The sequence below is a fragment of the Falco cherrug genome, chromosome 3 (genome assembly GCF_023634085.1).
Source record: "Falco cherrug isolate bFalChe1 chromosome 3, bFalChe1.pri, whole genome shotgun sequence".
In the NCBI taxonomy this organism is placed as follows: domain Eukaryota; kingdom Metazoa; phylum Chordata; class Aves; order Falconiformes; family Falconidae; genus Falco; species Falco cherrug.
The window spans coordinates 63,265,648-63,279,096 of NC_073699.1; the positions used below are offsets into that span (position 1 = coordinate 63,265,648).

At 37.4% G+C, this 13,449-nt stretch overlaps 1 protein-coding gene across 4 annotated transcripts in view; it reads right to left on the minus strand.

The window, feature by feature from the left end:
• The window catches only part of SPIRE1 (spire type actin nucleation factor 1), a 133,967-nt gene that overhangs the window by 116,579 nt on the left and 3,939 nt on the right, over positions 1-13,449 (minus strand). For all 4 annotated transcript variants that reach the window (XM_055704652.1, XM_055704650.1, XM_055704651.1 and 1 more), the window contains exon 2: positions 5,011-5,045. In XM_055704652.1, the coding sequence (XP_055560627.1) occupies positions 5,011-5,045 (35 nt within the window). The remainder of the gene's footprint in view (positions 1-5,010; positions 5,046-13,449) is intronic.

The window sequence follows — 13,449 nt, forward strand, 5'->3', positions numbered from 1 at the left end:
GCCCTAGGCAAAATCCACCAAAAAAAAAAAGTGAACTCCCTCCATGCAATCACTCTAAGAACTATTATCCAGTTTCTATTCACCCCCAGAAAGCGTACCCCTTGTTTGGACTATGTTTTTACTATTAACTATTTGGTACTTAGCAAAGAGGCAAGAAAACATAGCATGTCTAACAGAAAACTCAAAACTAGCAGACTTCTTCAAAAATGGTATCATATAATCTCAGAAGACTTTGAGGGATTTAGCAGACCAGAAATGTTTTGTAGCTTTGACTTATTTGCAATAAGAGGCAAAAACCGAGAAGTATGAAACAGCATTCTCATTTCATACTGATAGTCTAAACCTGGCTTCTATTATATACAACAAAGAAAGACAATACAAAGGGCCATTAAATTGTAAGCATGCAAACAACATCTAATGCTTAATTTTCCCCTGCAGTTTGAATGAACAATAAGATTACTCTCTTGCTCTGAACAGATAGCAAACATGTCCACTGGCACTGGTCTAGTAAAAAATTAGCACCTTAAAGCTAATTGATACAACAGCTATCATATCAATCCGTACATATGACAGCTACCATAGATATAATAGCATGCCATTGATATGACAGGCATCAAGTACACTATAACAAAAATTATATAGAAAGGGTTCTGCAAAAATAAAACACCTGTACAAATTGCCTTATTCTCACAACGCCCCAAGATCCCTCCCAGAGTCATTTAAACTGTATTTTCAAACTTTCACATTTAATCTCGTTTACAAAATGGGTAATTATGTAGTTACCACAGGGTAACTATATAGGGAATATTTTTATGCTTTGAGATTTAAAAAACCACCAAGAACAAAAAATAAAAAAACCCCCACCACCTAACTTAATGCTCCATGCTCTGCTCTTCATGCTTTTCACAGGCAAAGTGTTCCCTGGAGGGATCAAAGTCTCTGCAAGACCTAGTTTTCCACCAGCCATTATCTGACATTCTCAGAAGACCAAGGCTGAAATCTGCCTCTGGACTCTTCTCCAGCTGATTGAAAGGTTTATCAGTGGCATCACTGGAATGAAGATTTCATCATAAATCCTGTGTGACTTTAGGGCGTGTAGATTATTAAAGGCACATCATACTACACTGCAAAATTACGAAGCCTTTACAAGGAACTGCTGAATTCTCTTAGAGACTCTGGACAGATGGCAGGATTTGACTATCACTAAATCAGCTTAGTCAAATACATTATTAGTTCTCCAGCCCAATATTCACCGTGTATTCCTAATGAAATTGCCAAATGAAAAGGGCAATGTGCCAAGCTTATAGGAAGTAATCAACAGAAATCCATTTTCCTCCAAGATCAATCTTCTCCCAATGTGCTGTAAACACTTATACAAGTTAAAAAAAAATAAAGCTCCTCTTGAAAAAGCAGCTCATTAGAAAACACAAAAGATCAGAACCTGAATTCTACTTTTTTGTGGGTTTACTATTAAATCAAGTGTATGTTAAGCTGTCTCTCTTTCACTATGAAAATCGGGAGGTCAGACTGACTGCCGCAGAACCACCACATAAATGAACAAGCATAAAGGACTTTTAGGTATCTAAAATACCAGGTCCCTCAAAAGCTGGACGTGCGGCTTCTCTGTGAGATAATTCCATCAGCAAGGGATGAGCACTTCAGTTATCAGAACTGGCACATAATGCTCAAGCACGACTTAATGCTCACGAGAAAAGATGCATGATTTGACTTTGATTTCAAGCAGGCAATCCCGAGTTCCTGTTAATTTTCCTCTTAACAGCACAAGGAATCAAAAACTTTCACAGAATTACCAGATTTGTAACCAAGCACTCACACAAAATTTTATTTTTTCAATGCATAATCAAAACTTATTTTGATGGAAGTCACACTCAGCCATATTTAACTAAGATAAATGATTCTCAAAAACACTTTTGCCTGTCCTCTGTAAAGTGACATTTCTTCTCCCTTGTCACCATAAGGTTAACGCTCAGGATTGTTTACTGTGGCAACTACCCCTCAATCAGAGCTTACCTTTGTTTACACTCAACAGAAATAAAAAAAAAATAGAATCCTAGATATTACTCTATGCTAATTACACCCACTTTAGACTGCTTGAATTTTGAGAAGATAACACACTTTAATGTAGGTGTGCCATTTTTAATGCAAAATTATGACACCTCTTTTGAAATCCTAACATTCTGTGCTATTAAATACATGCTCTTGTTTTCACCAGCATGAGGGGTGTTCATTTTGTTTGCATCAATACGATGAGCTAACAAACTTATTTTTACTTGTACCAGAGTGAACACTACCCTTATAACCTATATATTTATTTCCCTAAATTATTTTATGAAATACAGTCAATATTTCAAGTTCCAAATGAAAAGGTAAAAAAAAAGCAAATTTAGCTCCATAGACAATTACTATATTTTTCACTGTATGTTAAGATTTTCAATAATTAGAGATACATATAACCGATGACTCATGAATAGAGTTTGCATACGGAGCTCATAAAGTCTTCCTAAAATATTTCTACAATTGATTCCTTTTGTGATTTGACATGGAGCTGAATAGTGTTGAGCAATTTATTCACCATTGTTTGTGACAGGCTATTTAATTAATTTCCGACTTTTTAACAAATGTGAGAGGTGGTGTGTATCTTTATACCAGCCTACACACTGCTTAACTACATTAATCACGCACAACAGGCTTCTACTCAGTTAGGTGGGTCTTTTCAAATATGCAGCAATTAAACCCTCCTACATATGAATCACTTAGCATTCACAGAATACTTTCTATATGAGTATTAAATATTTACAAATGAGGCTGGCATATTTTATATAATCTTCACCACCTCAGCTGAGACAACTAAGGAGCGCTATCATTAGGTACGTAAAAGTCATAGCCAGATGGAGATTAAATAAGTTCACCTTATTCCTTACCCCCCTCTTCCCATTAAGGCTATGGCATCTGGACTCTGAACTTGACACACCACATATTGCTGGCTTGAAATAAATCATGTACCAATTCAGGATAGTTTACATTTTTTGCAAAAATGTTATGATTGTTATTAGTTACTATTTTAAGAATTTTCCCACAATATTCTAATACATTCAATCACACCACACTCTTTTCCACAGGAACAAATAAAATGAGATGGGCTATCTCTGCTGAGTTCCTAGTTCTGAAAAGCACAAACATCACAAACTCCAAGGCTAAAGCTGCAACGCCAAAGGAATTTTGGAGGAGGAAAAAGCCACCAACTCCTTCAGAATGACACAGATAAACAGAAGAGTCAATATGCTAATGGTCACAGTGCCGCTTATTACAGACAATTTAAAATGAAGCCTCTGTCTCATGGGAAATTCTAGCCTGCTTTTCTTTCCAACTATCAACAAAAAATATTTTTAAAAGATCAAAATTAAAACCCTGAAGTATAACATATCCAACTGATTCTCACTAGACATATTCATTTGAAACAAAACCACTTCTAGTTTCCCAAAATGAAATATTTTATGTATTTTGTTAAATACATACTTTAACAGAGGTTTATTATTATCTGTATTTTTAGTGCCAGGGCCTTTCATTACCTTCCATTAAAAAATGTAAAGCAAGATTGTAAACAATATTTAGTATGCAAAGCAAATGACACACAAGATTATCATTTGTGAATATGGTACTAGATTTAGGAACTGAGATTTTACAAATGCTAAACAAAACCAGGATGCATTTGCTTAAACTGAACTACACGATGAAAAAAAATGTGCCCACTTCCATTTTCTATACTTACATCAGTTAGGAATTACTCCTTATGCTATGCTGTATCCTGCAGAAAGGACATTTCCCTTTTTTATTATTATTAATACTTGCAAAAATCTGGATGGCCTTAGCGTTTTACCATCTGTAGTCGAACTAGCTAGCCTTTCATTTTTAATTTAAGCCAGACATTTTCATGCACAGTTTATCTATGTACAAACCATTCAGTAACAGCAGTTTGTCACCTTCATATATATTATTGATAAGAAAACAGACAACCTGCCAATTAAGATGCATGCACTTGCTCCATCTCTAGGCTCAGCCTGAGGTACTGACAGAACAGTTGAAGTAAAAACAGAGTTTTACATTTCAAAGAAAGTTCAAAGTCAGTGAGAAAAGACTGCCCTGCAAAGGACACAGAAATTGTATTTATTGCTAGAGAAGATTATTTAAGGAGTAAACTATATTATTTACTCTGTATGATAATTAAAATTAAAAAAAAACAGGTCCATAACCTGTTCAACAAGACATTCTACTTAGTTTTCCTTTCAGTCTTGGATTCAATCTATGTATCTGACAAAATGATACTTTGAACACTCTTACAACAGTAGTCACAGCTTAATATCAAAGATACAGAGTCAAATAATGGTCAAGGTATAAATCAAGCAGATTTAACTGGATTTCTGTTTCTATTGCTACCCCAGCAAGATATATAATATTTCTTGGGCCTCAAATATTGTCAAGTAAATTAAAGGAAGTATTAAAAGTATCCGAAATCAAGATGTCTTTAGACAGATAAAACCCCCTGAGATCACTGGTCTTCTCTGCTTCCATCCAAATTCTTGGGTTATCAAAAATCACCAAGCCATTCCATAAACACCAAGTATTTATTCCACACTACCTACTAGTCCTTTCTAAAGTATAACAAGAGAATTTATCCCACAGAAAATATTCAAAATAAAATATTCTGCTAAAAATATGTATTTTAAATAAACTTATATCAAACAAGATTACACTGGCTGCATAACATCTCTAACCTTGTTTCTGGAAAACCATATGGCCTTTCTTTCCTCTGTTTCTGAACTTCAGACTCAATATCCCATGTTAAGATACATTTACGCAGCTATTATAAATACAACACACATTTCACAGTACAACTTTGCAACAACAATTCCACACCCCACATTTACCCTATAAGTAAGAACATGAGCTGAGCTAAATCAGCGCTAGCAGAACACAAAATACTTCTCTTACCTCCATTTCTGTGCAGCGTAAATGACCCGATTTATCTGTAATTGAAAAAAAACAAACCCAGATTAAAAAAATGCACAAGTAACACTAAAAACTTGAGTAATTTTTTTTTTAGTAATTGCCAAATATTCTTTTATTCTTTGTCTTATTTTAATCACACATTTAAACAATGTTTCCATTATATATGCATCACAGAATTAACAACAAGGTGGCCCTGCCCTTTTTATTTGGATCCTTCACAATACTCCCTTGGAAAAAATATGTGTCTTTAATGCCTGGCATCATTATTTAAATTGTATGACTGATGCTCGGCCATGGAGGGAACATGAAAACATGTTGGCTTAAATTAAGCAGCACCAAATAATTATTTCAAGAGAAAAAACAACATTCGTGCATAAACCAGGGAGCAGCTACTGTTTCATCTGATACCTCTGGAATAATAAAGAGTTCAACACCACCACAAAGTTCAAGCAAATTAAAGTTGAAATGTTACAGTAATATTCTGGTAAGCCCCTCTCATCAATTTTTGCATTTCCTCTGAGTTCAGAAGCATCACTTTGGAATTTATATAATACAGAAAAATATGTTTCTGAATTGTTTCATCAAACTGAAATCTCAATTTTCTCAAAGACAAAACACTTTGGTATGAAAGTGTAAGTGGATTGACAGCTTACAAAAAATAAGACTAAAATTTCACAGCATGTTAGGAAGGTACCATTTCACCAAATGCAGCAAGTTTCTCATTTCACATTAATAATTCATATCAAAGTAGGGTGAAGCAATTCTGACAGGATGATTTTCTGTTTGAAAAACAGTATTCAAGAACGTCAAGTATTCCATGGAAATATATTCATTTCAAAGGGGAGCCACCCAAAACCTTAATTTCAAAGCACCCAGATATAGAATTTTCCTCTTTTTGTCTTTGCTTTTTGGCGGCATTGCACCCACACCGCTAGTTTACAATTTGTGACTTTGGCCTTGATGGCACTCACCCTAGGGAAACGTGTGGCACGATTCTGAGTCCCCAGGTACTCAGAAACTAGAATGGTGCACGTTCACTTGACTGCGTGTACACTGACAGCACGTCACAGGAGACGGCTGCTGACCACCACTCAGCGTGGCCAAAGGATTTACCGCAATAGTTAAGAAAAACCTGCAATTTGCAGCCATAACGGGAAGGACTGTTTTATCAGATTGCTTGGCAAGCTCAACCAACTGATTCGCATAATGTTTGCACAGAGGAATGATCATGCTGACTTCATATGTCAAATCTGAACGGCATGCAAAAACTGTCAGCACTAGGGAAGAGTCACCTGCATAGAAAACAAATTAATTTTTGATATTGAACTGGTCACCTTCCCCTTTGAAACTAAATGCTAAACTTACCTTGAATGCATAAGGAACATCTGCCAAACAGAGTGAACGCTGTTTACCTGCATTTTGAACTGTTGCAAATGCAAGCTGAATGCTTAGCACTTGTGTCTGACTTCAAAACAAACTGAAGAGTGACTTTAAAAGGTAGCTTTTGCATCACCTAACACCTTTTCAAAAGGACTGGTGATTTTGGCTGATTCACCTCAAGATAAAGATAGGAGATTTTTTTTGTATTTTAAACAGTAACATTCATGTGATTGTTACAAATGGAAGAAATTTACTGAGAACTTTATTAGCAGATTTACGAATATCAGGGGCTGTTTCTGTCAGACGACAGATGATCAAATCAATGTCTCTCCGTGATCCAAGATGATACAAGACTAATTCACAGAAATGTAGTCAAGATGGGGAAAAAGACTGTGCTGTCTTTTTTTAAAAAAAAAAAAAAAAAAAAAAAAAGACTTTTTTCTTTTTAATTACTGCTTTGGAAAAAAGTAGTACTTTCAAACCTATGATGATGCAATGGCATACAGAAGGCCATCAATGTCTGCAATAACTGATAATTTAAAATATCTTGATTAGCACCTCCTACGGTCTAACAGAACAGGATGCAAATCGTAGATCCTCTTGGTAGCACAGACATAAAGCACTCATTGCTACTTATGTTGAGATCCTACGAAGATCCTTTTAATAGAAGTTCTAACCAAGTCTTGAAGGACAAAAATAAATCAGCCCAGACCAAAACAAGCAAGGCAAAATTTAGGTTTCTGAAAGGAACAGCAAGAAGCTTATCTCACAACCCCTTTGATAGGCCATCTTTGATAAACTTCCATGAAAGCTGTTCTTCAAAGAAAAGCACTCAAACTCTGGAAACCTTCCTCATTTCATATATGTTACTATCAACATTTACTACTGCTTTTAGAGCAAATCGTAATTCATGTTTTGTTTTATCATAAAAATATAGGGAACATCTTAAAATGGATTATTTATTCCCATTTATACCAGCATTTTTAAAAAACAACAGTACTGTCATGATTCCGTGTGCTGAGGAAGGAATGGGAAATAACAAGTAGTTTAAGTCTCACAGCAGCTCAAATGTACCGCAGAGAGTATTCTAGACAGGTGCAAACTACTAACTTAAACATTTTAATATGTACTACATTATGGTAATTATTAACCATCCCATTCCATATGCCTCAGTACCCTGAGCCCAACTATACACTTAGCAGACTTCCCCAAGCTGTCTGCAGTGACTTATGGACCTCCTCCATCAGGAATTTCCTATATTTCTAAAGAGACCAGCATTAACAGTATTGACCCAGGAAACATGCACTTCCTTGCATCTATCAAGACTGAAATTAATTTGCTTTTGTATGGCCCATGCAAGTCAATTTACTTATACTGGCTGGGAGCAGAAATGGCTTCTCTCTTTAGCTGACATGACTGAAAAAGCAGAACCTCTTAAATGTAGCCTAAGGGTCACACCTTAATTCACACTGGGGGAAAAAAAAATTCCCTATAAGTCACCATAGAATAGTCTCTGTCTGCAAGCAGTATCAAATGCTTATCTGGTAAATACGTGAAGACTTACAAAATTATTTCGGCTGCTGCTTCTTAACATAGACACAGACTTCTCCAGACTTCACAACCATTTAACTAGATACTAACCTGTGCAGCATTTTCACCACTCTTACTGCCAAAAAAAGACTCAACGGTATTTTTCCATAACAGCTTTCAAATAGTGATTAATGCATTCATTACTAGTAAACAGCATAACTCTTACTGTCAAGTTAAGTTCAATCTAGAAACAAGCTACAACTTGGAAGATTATGATTTTTCACTCAGATTGCTGAAATGCAAAAAAAAAGATCAGTTTTTGCAAGAAGAGACTCAAATTGGAGGTTTCCTATGTCTCTGAAAACAGCCTTCAGAGACATATTTGCCACAAAAAAAAAAAAAAAAAAAAAAAAAAAAAGAAGAAAGAAACCCCTAACCTTCATATTATTTTGAGGGATGAAAAACTTTCTACTTTAAAATTATTCTTAATCTAAACCCTCAACATGAGGAGTCATGCCAAACTTTTCATCAAGCGTTGGGGCACATCATCTCATCCCTCAAGGCAGGAGCTTCAGGCTGCTATTTAGACCGGAAAAAATAATTATTTTCACAAAAGCTCTCAGAATGCTTTTAAAAAGAAACTATACTCAATTGATCTATAGCCCGTGCTTCATGTAAGCACAACTTCCCTGCCTTCCAGGGTTTAACAGGTCACAGTTAGAAAGGGTCTTCATAATTTTTAAATCAAATAGCTAGCATATCATGTACAGCTGCCAACAGTAAGAAGCACACATTTAAGACTGAATTTTAAAAGCAAGATAGATAATTCAGTATGTTAAAGTGGACTGACACAGGATATTTGTAAGAAAGCATGCAGGATGTGCAAAACCATTTGCACTCAGCTATCCAAAGAAAACCTGTGTTACAGAGTTGACGTCAGTGACGTGACATCACAATCACGTGTCTGCTGTTTCAGCTATAACCAGCTGCTCTGAGTCCTGCGGCTTACAGCCTCAGAGCACCTTCCTTGCCCTCTCTAGTGTCTCAGATTCCTCTGCATAGATCTAAAAGCATTTGCCTCAAGACAGCTTCCTGCAGAACTGAAATTATCAGCACTGATTTTCAAGCAACAGTGTAGTCGATATATGCAGTGGAAAACGTGAAACTCATTTTGTACTCAAGATTAATTTGCTAATTAAATGTCACAGCCCATTTCTACAGGTTTTAGGTGAAATCAAGTTGCTATTTCCACAAGAGCAGAACTCAAGTTGCCTTCAGGAAAGACAGCCACTGCCTATACATACTGGAGAACACTGGACCACAGTGGAAGAAGTGGCCAAAGAAGGAACACAGGAGCTAACTTAAGGAAAAGGAGCAAGGAAGAATGTGGGAATCACTAACTCAAAATCCTTAAACTGAACAGTCTTTAGTCGGTCCCCCAGAATAACAATAAATTGAATTTGTATTTGCTTTCTAGCTTTTATGACTTCAAGAGGCTTTTCCTTGCCCTTAAGAGAATGAGGAACGCCTTAGGAAAAAAAAAAAAAGAACAAAGGTTCAGACTCACATTGAATCATCTGATTGCAGGAACTGGAGCATTAGTTACCCAGTCTGACAAGATTGTCAATAGGAGAGCCAAGATTAGTACCAATAAAAGGAAAGGGAAAGAACAGAAGAATGAAGAAAGCAAAGGCAACCAAGCAACATAAGGAAGAGGTGAACATGCAAAGAACAGGATTCAAAATTAAATGAAGGAAAAGGAAAATAGGAAAATATTAATGTAGCAGGAGTGAGCCAGACTTCTGGCAGAGGATGGACATTGCAAGATAAACAGAGGAGCACAGAAAAATCTTGTGTGGTAAAAAGAAATAGAAAAAAGTGAAAACAACAACAAATATAGGTAAAGTATAGCTTAGGAGTAAGAAACATCAGGCTGCAGGGAAGAAGGTCAAGAATGGCAAGAACACAAGGAAGTTGAAGGAAGCAGACTGGATAAGTAGAGGTAATCGGAGACCTCACAGAGCAGCAAGCATGGAGACCCATGTTTTTAAGCAGCTTTACTCAGGCTTTGAGGATCAACATATGCTTCCTTTAAACTATGTAATTAGAAGACAAGAAGAAATGGGATGAGTTTTCACAGCTTATAGCTTTTTGGATCTGACTCACTCATGATTTCTCTACCAGTCTGCAGCTGATGATGTAGAAATGGTATGCCTCATTTTTCTACCTGGGAGAGTAAAAAGGAACGAGAAAGAAATTTGTAAGAAAATACAAGGAAAATTCTTAGAGAGGTTACTAGACCAAAGGCAGCCAGGACATTCCTTCCATGACAATCTTTCTTTTCATGCCTTCATCTTTCTACATTCAACACTTCACTGAAATTACTCCTCATTTTGTACAGTCATAAGCAATCCTCTTGTACACTGCACAAAGCAAAAGTAACAACTAAGAGGTCTTCAATACCCAGTTCAATTTTGTAATAAAAATTATTTTTAAGTAATATTCTTGAATTCCAAACTAACAAATCCATACTACCTTAGTGATACCTTCCAAGATACAATTAAATGATCACTCTTTGTCTTGTCCCATTTCTACTCTGCACAAGGAAATTGGCTGTGGTCAACATGCAATTCTTTCTGTGTTCCAATGGTCGCTCTCTTTAGCAAACCTGTAAGGTTACCTAGGGATCACATCAATTTTTTATATTCTAAGATAAATACTGTGGTAGATATGTATTTCCAAGTGCTGCTGAGCTCTATTCGTAGCTGCCAGTCTCTTCTGCCATTGCTTAAGTACAGATACTACTACACTCACTTTCCTCTGGCCTGTTCAGATATCAACCCTTCCAAAAAAGTGTGAATTCACAGAGTTCATGTCTCAATTTTTATTCTTTTTAAAGTTCTGTTAATATAATCATATTCTAATTTTTCCTGGAGCTATCTACTTGCTTGCTCATTCAACAAGTTTGTGTGGCAGAAATCTGACTCCACTGAGGTCACTGGTAGTTTCTGCCATCATGTTTGATGGATCCATAATTTCAAGCAGGTTACAGCTTTTCTAAACTGACAACACAGCACCGTTGGATCTGTTAGCAAACTCTCTCAAGAAGATGAAGAAGTAGTTCTCTTAATTCTTTTCTACCACATCTATGTATTTGCAGTCTTGTGTTTTACACTGTACATACTGAGTCATCTCCTTCTGTTCCTCTTAAAGCGCACGGTAACAAAATTCAGTAACACACTTATAGTGACGTGTCATGCAAGCCAGCTTAAGGTTTTATCAGAAATATTAACAATATTTTGTTTGTCTCCTTACTGGATCCAATGCTGTAATGTGATAAAGTAATTCAGAAACAACGAGTGAACGCTCTCCAGTTTCCTTTAATAGACATTATGAAAAAGCTTCCCCACTTTTATAGAATATGTTCATTGCCAACATGGATACAGGATGTTACTTACCTTTAGTCCTCTTGCCACATGCAATACACCTACTGCACAGTCAGCAACAACAGCCACGCTCAGGTCAGACGCATTCACAATGCTGCTGCCACACAGGTCATCCTCCCTGCCTGTCACCCTGATCACATCCTGCTCCCTGAACAGTCCTGTTAAAGGCGTTCTCTCTCTGTCACATCATACACTGCTACCATCTTCACTTTCAAAGCCCTCCTCAAGCCACCCCAGTCCTAGCCATCACCTCTCACTGGGTACTGTGGGGTAAACTGTCACCTCCAGTCAGCCCCTGAAGTGTCATTATGAACACCAGGAGACCACAACTCCTCAAAGTTCTTTGCTCTTAAGTTTTCCTTGGGAACAAATGCAGATTTCAGACAACACCAAATGAATCTTTATTCCATCACTGCCTCCTTACTGCCTTCAACATTTCTGCATACAAATATAGGTAACTGAGGTCACCTATAACTGTTAGCCATTTCCTTCCATTTCTTTTGTGCAGGCATTTAGAATATATTGGTTTGGGGTTTTTTTTTAGCAGAACACCGTATTTTGTTATGCTGAAATCTTTTCTTTGCATATTTTGTCCTCCCCCAGCACACCCATGTACAGTAGGGTCCCGAGCATCTGCCTATATTCACAGAGAGACCATGTAACCCCCAGCGTACAGGATGCATCAGCATAAGCCACGACTGGAAGCCTTCCAGTTCACCCTTTCATACCAGGAATCACACCGATGGCCTAAGCTTTCTCTCTTCCACAGATCAGCAGAGCACGTGAGTGTAGATGAAGTATCAAACTCACCAAGGTTCCTTTCTGCTGTCTAGTGCCATTTTCTTCCTACCTTGACTTCCAACATTAACATACCTATATAGATAGCTATATCTATCTTAAAAGTCTTGCAGGAAAAGGTGAGGCTCAATACATCAAACCTTGCTATTTTTAAATACAGATGTGTCTGAATACCCTTGAACAAAATCTGAACGCAGAGCATAATTATCTTAATTCTAGCAGTACTATTTATTTTAGCAGTATTCATAGTAACACTTGTTTTGAAATTTAAACAGCAAGCAAGGCTACTCTCATCCATTATCTTTCAAAAGGGTCAACAAAACAAGTAGTAAAATGTCAGTACATTTAATTTTCCTCTAAAAATCCTGCGTGTTTTCCCTCTGTGCTCCAAAGAGACTGACAGATGATAAAGTCTTGATGCACACAAGCTAAATTTGCACTTATTCGTCCTATATTTCTCCACGCTGCCTTCCAATACCCGGGTCACAAGGGCGTAAGAAGGACAAGTCATTAAAACTGCCAAGACAAAGTAAGCTATTCCTCTCCAGAGTGTCTCACCCTGAGCCCTCTGAGTCCTGTGAAAGCCACCACACAGTCAACTTTTCTGTGATCTTTTTGATTCAAAGCCAGAAAACTCCATGCATTATTCCCTCCTGCTGAACGCCTGGCAGACTTCCAAGAGAATAATCTGCCTAGTTTTTGCTTCTGATAAAAACAGCAGTAATTCTCCTCTGTGCTTTCTCCTCTAGGGCTAGAGGACAAGGCGAAAGAAGGGCCACCGACACCACCTGCAGAGGCATGTTCTCAGGCTGGAGGGGGAAGGCTAAGGAGCATCACATGGATGCCAGCCCTCAACAGCCCACAGCTGGATGTCAGCACAGTTTGCTTTTCCAAATATTCATCTTTGACGCTTTCAGAGATCCTCATAGCCATTCCTCTTCAGAAGCTCGGTGCAATGCCCAAAATCAGTGGCTGCCTTTGCTAAGTCAGGAATCTGGCACTAACAAAACGTGTGGGGAAGACTCCCAGTTTTTCCAAGCCTGTTCATCCCCAAAACTGTCCTGTGGGAAGGAGGCAGCACAGCTGGCACACTGAGAAGCAGGAGCCCTGTTGCAGCCACAATGCAACCCAGATGAAACAGCCTTCTACGCCCTAGGGCATTCTGCTGCTGCTAAATACTGGGCATGAGGTCGATTGCCAGCTCCTGTATGGGTTTTCTACTGTATCCATCACTCACAATTGCTTCAAGTTTAGAAAAACACTTGTA